At 41.6% G+C, this 9,764-nt stretch overlaps 1 protein-coding gene across 10 annotated transcripts in view; it reads left to right on the plus strand.

Annotated features, from left to right (window-relative positions):
• Scel (sciellin) overlaps positions 1-9,764 on the plus strand; it is a 102,671-nt gene that overhangs the window by 33,892 nt on the left and 59,015 nt on the right. For all 10 annotated transcript variants that reach the window (XM_031361340.1, XM_031361339.1, XM_031361342.1 and 7 more), the window contains one exon: positions 578-643. In XM_031361340.1, coding sequence (XP_031217200.1) covers positions 578-643 — 66 coding nt within the window. The remainder of the gene's footprint in view (positions 1-577; positions 644-9,764) is intronic.

A 9,764-nucleotide genomic window follows, 5' to 3' on the forward strand; every position in this document is an offset into this window, starting at 1 on the left:
CCCCCCCCCCCCACTTCTTTCACTTTGTTGCTCTTATCTTGCCTTCTCAGCAGGGCCCTCGGCCACAGCAAGAGCTATATGAAGTTATATCACCCGCACTCTAAGACCGTCTTTCTAGCTGATGTTGAAGCTGTGGTATTCATTTCTGCTTTAGTGTCCTCGTCAGCGTATTCTAGCATGTGGTCTAAGAATCAGATTTTAACTAGAGAATAAAGTTGCTACTTCATTATGAACTAAATCAGGAAGATAGACAAAGAAGAACAATGTGGTGACATACACGAACCTGCAGTCCAGACTTACCAGTTGCCATTCTTTCAATTTTTTACTTTTTAAGGAAATGTCCATATGTTTGGTGTCAAAGGAAATGAAAAGGCAGCTCACTTGGGGAAAAATAGCCTGAAGTATAGGGTCCTTTCTTCCTACCTCGTTTATGAAACATCGTTTATTTTATTTCCAAGGCTTTCTGTAAAAATTATCTTGCTGCCTTTTTAGCTATCAACTGTCTTCCCACCCTAAGACAAGGGGTGGGATCAGCCATTCAGACACCATGGTTATGATTGATGCCATTTCTTAACAGGCAGTCCTGGTTCCCACCACCCCCTCCTGGTCACAATGCCTCTCCAAGCACAGGAGCCAGCAGAAGGTAAGGGGAGGTGTCAGAGGTAATTGCTATGTCACTGATGGAGGTGTGTATTACTCACTGACAGCATATAATTGTGGATATTTTTGAATAAATTGATGACAGTTTTGTGAACCCTGAAGAAAACAGTGCCCAGTGGGAGCAGGGTCAGGCTTACCAGCACCCCTGGTGAGAAATCTGACAAGCTGTGAGAAGTGAGGAGGTGCACATTTTAGTTTGCAATACAGCTATAGGGGAATAAACAGTGGGAAACTTATCACCTCACTGTGACAGATCAAGATGTGAGCAGGACTGGCTCCTCCTGAGGGCTGTGATCCACGTCTGTGCTCCTAAGTAGCTGCTGGCTTCCTGGCAATCACTGACATTCCCTCATCTGCACAGTCTGACTTCCCATGTCAACTGCCACCTTCATGTGACATCCTTTCTCTGCAAATAGCTGAGTGCAAGCTTCTTTAGCTTTAAGAACAGCAGACTGCTGGCTCTGGACTCCATCTTGTTCCAGTATGACCTCATGTTAACTTACAATACCTGATGGACCCTGACCCCCCAGCCTCCAATGCAACATTCTCAGGGAGAACAAGTCAGAACTTTCACATGGGCACCTCAGGGGACGAAATTCAACTCCTAACAGTGAAAGGGAGAGAACTGAGCCAAATTTCAGGCTGGGGCGCCATTGTGGGTCCATCTGCTTCAAGCCCAGATGACAAGTAGGGATATGTGTGACAAATTCCTTCTAAACACAACGTGATAAATAAGTGATACATGGGTGTTTTCTCTTTACTTGGTAAAGAGATATAACTTCAGTCATAGACCTCATTCTACAGTCGGCATGCAGTGCACGCCAACAATTCAATAGATAGCTAATAGAGCAATTATTGTGCCAAAGGTCGTTCTGGATTATTGGGCTCTCATGGTGAACCTCTGTCTTGGATTTTAGAAAAGTGTCTCCTATAGGTGTTGAACTCCTATGGTGTATGTCACCATTAACACAGGAGGGAGGTGTGGCCTCTGACTGAGTTTTATTTTAGGTTTGCATTCTGATATCCAAAATTTTCCCATGTCAGAAGCCAAAATATCTTCACCAAAATAGTTCCGTATTTCAATGGGATTTTTATCCTGCTTATAACTGTTAAACCGCATGTGTGTATAATATAACACTGGCAATTTTTCCAAGTGTTCATCTGCCACACACACTTCCAGTGTCTCTTTTATTTCCAAATGATGGAAATTTGTAGAAATAAAAGTCCTTTAATATCATCCTTGAATATGTCCTTTAACATCATTGGGTCTGTAAATATATAAATCAATTGCAGTTGGTTAAAGAAATTAAGTTACTTCTCCGCATCTTTCTATATATTTATATATAGATATGACATGTCAATAAAGTTATTGAACATTAAATAACTATAATATGGACTAGCATCCACTTTATCTTAAAATGTTTTATTCATATACATATATACATATATGTGTATATACATATATATGTGTGTATATACATATATATATATATATATATACACATAAATATATATATCTGTGGGTGACTTCCTGTATATGAACAGCTAAGTATGATTGCATTTCTAGTGTAAAGCCTCCGTTTTCCTCAGGGTATTACCAGGTAATTCTTCTATAGCTACTCACATTTCTCTTTGTCCGTTAAAGTATTCCCCACCCCCACCTCCAAGTATCAGGAGAGTCATTATCTTTTCCTTTGGTAGGCAACAAATGGTATTTTTGCTAGAAGTATTTACTAGATATTTCCAAAATCAATTTTAATTTTGGTCCATTCTTCTTGCTTCTGGCATTAACGTAAATTACCATCCCAATGGGCAAGTGGTTACATAACTTTGTAAAAATGTGCAAGGATTGATCATGAGTCCAAATCTCATATATTCAAGGCGGTTGAGCTTGTGGGTATGCGGTTTCTCGGAGCTGGCAGCCCTGGCTATCAGCCACAACAATTCAGCGATTGGCTGGACCTGGACGTGTTTAAACAAGGAAGATGACGTGAATAACAATGCTCCCTTTAAAAAAAAATCTGGCTCAGATCTAGAGCACTAGAACTAAGGACATGAGATTGTGGGTTTCATTGCTCAGTGGAGCTCTGTTTAGGATCACTGGCGTTTACATAATGCCCAAACGGAAAGGCTTCTCACTGAGGCGAGGTGATACAGCCACACCGAGCAGAGCAGAGCGTAAGGGCTTGACTCGAAAAGCATAAGCACTTTGGAGTTGAGTTCGGTGTCGTCTTCTTTAATGTCTTCTGGGGTAGTGCCTTCCCACGGTTGAGAAGTAGACTTTGTAGTAACTGCCAAGAAAAATTTAAAAAGGAGCAATTATTAATGACAAAAGGGAGTGAACGAACGCTACAAAAACAGAACTCTGTCCCCATAGGAACCAAAGTGAATGAAAGTAGGTCAGTGACAGATAAAACTGTGGGACCGTAATTTTAACACCAGTTACGAGTATAATGCTGAGGTTATTTCTCTTTATCGTTCAAGATACACTGGGATGCTCTTCTCTTAAAGCACTGTCCGGCCATCTCGCTGTGTGTTCTGCCCATTGCACAGTCGCGCTTTCATGGCGCAGTCTGTCCCTGAAATGTTTTACCTTCTACCTCCTCTGTGTTGTATGCTTGCACACCCTCCAGACAGCCAGCATTCCAAGAGAGGTTTTCTCTAGACCTCTGCAGCCTTTTAACATCGTGGACCGTTCCTTTTCCTGTTAGTTCCCTCCTTAACTTGATGTGCTAGCCAGGAAATCAAAGCGAATTGTGTTCGGATTGAAAATTTGTGCTGGCCAGCATAAACGGGAACAAGGGTTTGTCTTCCTAACGAAGACCATGATTTCAGAGTCTTATTATCTGTCTACCAGCTTTCTTTACACAGTGATGCTTATGCCTATGACTGTCGGTTTAATTGCGTGTACATACTAGCTTTTATATCTACATCTACAACTGTATCTGCATATTCAGGTAAACAAGGCCAGCAAGGTCAACTATACTTTAAACAATCATCTACCAGTCTGAAAGGACATTTAAAATAAGGTTCTGTTTTGCTTTGTTTTAATCACATTTAGCTTAGGTATGGTGGTGCCTGCCTTTAATCCCAGCATTTGGGAGGCAGAGGCAGGTGAATCTCTTGAGTTTAAGCCCAGCCTGGTCTACATAGAGAGTTCCAGGCTAACCAAGGCCAGGCAGGACCCTGTCTCAAACAAAACAAACTATGCAACAAATCACATTTATAGCTAAATAAAAACTCACGTACTTTTTAAAAAAGCAAAACAAAAACAAAACCATAAACAAACAACAACAATAAACCAACCCAAAACTCCTCTCATGTTCTGAGGTTTTCACTGTCATATAACTTTAACATTCCCCATAAATAAGTCTAGACTCTTTCCCTGAAAACCAATAATGAACAAAATTATAAACAATAAAGCAAAATGTCTTTTACAGAAGAAAATGGGAATGGCGCAAAGACCAATTTTAAGTTTTGACATACCACCCTGAAATGCTTTAAGTAGTTTTTAAGGCTCAAGAATAGAATTTGAAGCGCGGCAATGGTGGCGCACGCCTTTAATCCCAGCACTTGGGAGGCAGAGGCAGGTGGATTTCTGAGTTCGAGGCCAGCCTGGTCTACAGAGTGAGTTCCAGGACAGCCAGGGCTACACAGAGAAACCCTGTCTCAAAAACCAAAAAAAAAAAAAAAAAAAAAAAAAAGAATAGAATTTGGTAAAAGATTTAATTCTGTATGGCTTTACTCTTGTCAATGAAATCAAATGCTCTCACACTTGAAAATAAATTGTGATAAATTAATTGTTTGAGTTATTTAGTTGTTGCTCATAACTATGCTTTTTTTTTTTTAGTTTCAATAATTTCTTAACTAAAATTTCCAAGAATAAGTAACATAAAACTTCCTAAGGAAATGATAATTTTCTGTTCCATATCCATTAGTCTTGAAATGAAGGGTTCAGGCATGAATGATTAAACAAAATAGAGGGTAAAATTGAAAAAATATGAAGGCTTTTCATTTGGGATAAATATTAAAGGGACAAATTTAATTTGTGACAGTAGAGTACAGCGTGCAGACTTTGCTTAAGCAAACCCATTTCCCCTTCCAACTGCTTTCTCAGGCTGCTCTTGGTCAGTGTGCTGCTCGCTGGAGAGTAAATGTTGTTTTGAAACACAAGTAACAGGCCTAATGTTTTGAATTATCAAGGTATGTCAACAGGTTTATATTCTCTGAAGTTTTATCTCATGCCATCAGCACAAATGTTTTCCTTTCATTTTTCATCAAGACTGACTTTAAAAATGTAGCTTTATTAGCCGTTCTTTATTGCATTCATCTGTCTGTTGTGCCCCCCAGGATCAAGCTTTACTGTTGTCTCTTTATTTAAATCTTTCATCTTAAAAATATCGTCTTTGACATTTTCTGGGCAGATCGTCCAAATCCGTTCAGTTGGCACTCTTCCCCTTCATGCTGCCAAGGGTTCCCATCTGCATTTGACTGGTTTCCATTATCTTCAGTTCTTGGGAACAGCTCTCCCTAATGTCGTGGATGGCCTTGGTGATAATGCTCTGCTGATGCAGCAGCTCCTGCAGACTGGCCCTTTCACATGGCCAGCTACACGGCTGCTTCATGACCATATTACCCCCTCCTCCCACACACACACACAGCCATTTCTAGATTTTTCTTTTCCCTTTCTTTCTTTTTTTAAAAAGTTTTATCATATTTATATATTTACATTTCAAATGTTATCCCCTTTATCGATTCCCCCCCCAGAATCTCTCTATCCCATCCCCCCTCCTCCTGCTTCTATGAGGCTGCTCCCCACCCACCCACCCACCCACCCACTTTTGCCTCCCTGCCCTGGCATTCCCCTACACTGGGGCATGTAACCTCCACAGGACCAAAGGCCTCCCCTCCCATTGACGTTCAACAAGGCCTTCCGCTGCTACATATGCAGCTGGAGCCATGGGTCCCTCCATGTCTACTCCTTGGTTGGTGGCTTAGTCTCTGGGAGCTCTGGGGGTCTGGTTGGTTGATATTGTCATTCTTCCTATGGGTTGCAAACCCCTTCAGCTCCTTCAATCCTTTCTCTAACTCCTCCATTGAGAACCCCAAGCTCAGTCCAATGGTTGGCTGCGAACATCTGCCTCTGTATTTGTCAGGTTCTGGCAGAGCCTCTCAGGATTTTATTTTAAAGAATTCTCCTTTTGTCGCCTTTTCTTCTTCATGACTCTATACTAAATCACTATGTACCAGTGTACCTAAAGCCCAAGGCATCTCCCACCTTCAGCAGGGGTGCAAGGCCAGGATGCCAAAGGTCGCCTGTTCCTCCAGGCTTCTCTGGTTTTCATTGGATAGTCACCTGCTTGCTCGACACTTTTGCCTAAACTTCTCTTAAGTGTCTCAGAATAATTGGAAACGCAGCTCATTCATGATATTCATGTTTTACTGAACCCTTATCTTTCACCTTAGTGAATATTGTCACCATTTCCAGCCATTTGACACCCTAGCTTCTAGCTTCTAGCTTCTTTCTGTTGCTGTAATAAAATGACCCTGACAAAATCAACTGAGAGGAGAAGGAGTTTTATTTCATCTTACAATTCCAGGTTACACCCCACCATCATGGAGAAGTCAAGGCAGAAACTTCAAACAACTTGTCATACCATGACCATGGTAAAGGCCAGGGAGAAGTGAATCTGCATTCACACATTTACCTGCCTGCGTGTGCTTGTCTTGACTTCTCTGCATTTATACAGCTCAGGATTCCTTATCTAGGGGATGGTGCCACCCACAGTGGTCTGGGGCTTCCTACAGAAATTAACTTAATTAAGACAGTTTCCAGGAGAAATGCGCACTGGCCAATTCAATGTAGAAAAATCCCTCATTGAGGTTTTCTTCTCAGAGGATTCTAGCTTGTGTTGACAGTTTCAGTTTTACCATGATAGAAGTTGAAGGTTCCCAGCATTTTCCTACTTAACTACTTAACTACCTACTTACTGGGTAGCTGGTGCATAAGCAGACCTGGCACCCTGCCTTCTAAATGCATTTTGTATACAGTTGCCTCCTATTGTTAATATAACCTTGAATCCTTTCTTTCCTGGATTATGACAATAAGCGATCTCTTTATAGTCTCATCTCCCTCAACCTCATATCCGCCCTTTACTCCCCTATATAAATGACAATGTTACATTTAGAGAAACAATAGTAATCAGACCACTTCACCTTCCTAAGTAACAATTACGATGACTTTACATCACCCTAGAAAAATGAGCCAGGCTCTTAGCAGGACTACTTGGAGTTGCTTGCCCTCCATCTATCATGCCCCCCCCATTTGGTTCAATAACTTAATCTGTTGCTTATTCTATTCTCTACATTCTAATAAGCCACAGGATAGCCAGCCTTTCCATCTTGAATACTATCTTCTACTTGAACACTATCGGAGACACTAAAGTTCTCATGCCCTGTTTTCATCTGATTTCCCTTTACAGTTTTCATTTCTGATTTACATCCATTCTGTCCTCTTAGCTCCACGTTCGCTAAGAAAGTTTTCTCATATTATCAATATGCTACCTGCATAAAGTTTAACTAGAGATGTAAGTGGAGGGATGTTGACATTCTACGGAAGAAGCTCCGGCTGAGCTATGCACCAACAATCAAAAGTCTCTGAGTTCTTTGGACAGGTGTTTCTCACTGACTGGAATTTCTTACAGGCCATCCCATGGATGCTCCGCACAGCAGCCTCATATTCCTTGTTTCTCCACCTCATTTTTCATCCTCTCAGAAAACTCCCACACTATTTATGCCAGATAGTTTAGTTGTACCATGTCTTAGGCGGGGGAATCCCGGAATAGCTCATTCCAGTAACCAACGGAGGATTCATTAACCTACATTCTGGGTATTCAGTCTTAAAGGAGGATTCTATGACACCTTTTACAACAAAAATACTCTTTAAAGTCATAACCATGCCAACAGTTACTGCCACCCTCACTGACGAATTCTGTCATTGACTTCCGCGTCTTCCTTCTCTTACCCCATCTTTTGGGTAGTGTTTGAGATTAGCGTGGGCCAAGGAAAAGTCGCCACTAGGTGGCAGTAGCACACTAAGCTTAGTTTGGCAGGTGCTATGCTGGGTTTGCCTGTTCAGAGCCAGGAGATTCTCCAAAGGCCACTAATTGCCAGTGAGCCACACTCACAAGGGAAAAGGGAAGGGGACTCCTGGGAGAAGAAGGATCGTAAAGGGAGCTTATGTGTCCAGGCGATGCCATTTGGGAGAGTGGTGGGAAACTGCTGTACAAGAACTCTGAGGAGCCACCGCAGCTTGGAGGTCTTTATGATAGCTAAAGGTCCAACCTCAGGCATAAATAGCCAGCTTACCAGCAACACAAGGAGTCACACAAAGAGCATCCATATCCCGTGGGAGATCTGATATGCGCGGCAAGTTTGTAATGTGGACTTTGGGGAATGGAAGAAGACAGGTATAATGGTGTAACCACTCAGTGGCAAATGATTGCTCAGGGCATGCGCAGTAGGAGCAAAGACACTGCTACCAGGCTTAGCATTGAGCAGGTAGATTCTGGGATGCCTGAAGGATGTTTATGTGGAGGTGATTCTCAAGCAATAAGAAATGCTTGCAGGTAGGGTGGGGTCAGGGAGGACCTCAGGCTGAGGGACCCTGACTTAGGGATGAACTTTAAATGTGGCATATTTAGAATGAAGTTACTGTGGAGACAATATCAAATAAGAAGGGGATGAATATGGAATGCTGCCCAAGGGATTGCTTCTGAAATCTGGACTCAGAAAAATTAGTAATCCTCATTGGGTAACTAACTTCATTACCTTTAAACAACTGCTATAGTCTATCCATTAAATACATGGAGTCATCTTATAATCCTTGGCAGTGTTAAGTGAATGTATCCATAGTTATTTATTAATAAAAATATCCACCCTTGATTCTGACTCCTACTGTGTATAAAGTAGTGTATGTCCTCAGCTTGTTACTGCCATGTGACTCTCGCTAATTGGACCTTGTTCTACGTGCTTAGAGTTTGAGGACTGAGTAGATGTCTTCCTCCCACCTTACTTCCCTTCTGTCTGTCTCACTCTGAAGCACATCTGTTGATCTCTGCCTGTGTGTAAGAAAGCACTTGGGTGGACACCAGAGATGCACTGGTGTCAGATCCAATCTCTACTTCAGGAGACTCAAAGCTAACTATCACTAATCATATCTTTATATTTTTATTTGGCTTTTAAACTTCTCCACCCATCTTACCGTCATATGTGATTCCTTTGCAAGAATGATAGCATTTGCCAGGCTGGAGCCAAGGAGAGGACAGATGACAGGTGCCCTACAGAAAACATAGACTATGGATGTGACGCTGATAGAGAGAGGTCACAGAGCTGCCTTCTGAACCAACCAATACACCTTAATGAATGCAAATGCTTCTATGTATTTTGGAGTCTTTGAGGTCTAGTGGTTAGATCTTATCTAAGATTCATTTATGAACCTTGCTAGCCGGGTTCTATTGCAAAATCCCAACATGGGAGGAGGATGCAGGAGGCCCATGAGCTCAAGGCCTGAGCCACACAGTGAGGCTGTGTCAGAAAGCAAAGCAAGCAATTTGTTAAGCCATATTACAGTGCTTGCTTAAGAGACAGTATAAATATTCATAATTGCTAGCCAGAATGCAGAGAGAGGAAGAAAAATGAAGCCATTGCCTCTGTTTCCAGTACTAATAATTCTTCTGGAATCATTTTCAAGCACAAGGAAGAAAATAAATGTGGGATAAAAATGAGATAGTGGACACATACCTGGCCAAAGGAGAAAAGAACTACTTCCTGTGCACCCCCATATCAACTCCCCCTGATTCTGTTACAATCTCTTCTTTTATGGGGCTTTGACTTCCAGTTCGCGGATTGGTAGAATTAGGGGAGAAAAATAAAATCCTGATTGAGAAGCAGGTTGCCATAGCAACCTTGCACTGTAGTTATATTTTTCAGTCTGCAACTATAAATGGTAAAATGTAACCTTTCTAATTATGCTGCAACATTGTTAACTCTGTCAGTACCAAACCCTTTACAAAGTTTGATGCCTCACATGCCAAAAAAAAAAA

Source organism: Mastomys coucha, unplaced genomic scaffold (assembly GCF_008632895.1).
Source record: "Mastomys coucha isolate ucsf_1 unplaced genomic scaffold, UCSF_Mcou_1 pScaffold9, whole genome shotgun sequence".
NCBI lineage: Eukaryota > Metazoa > Chordata > Mammalia > Rodentia > Muridae > Mastomys > Mastomys coucha.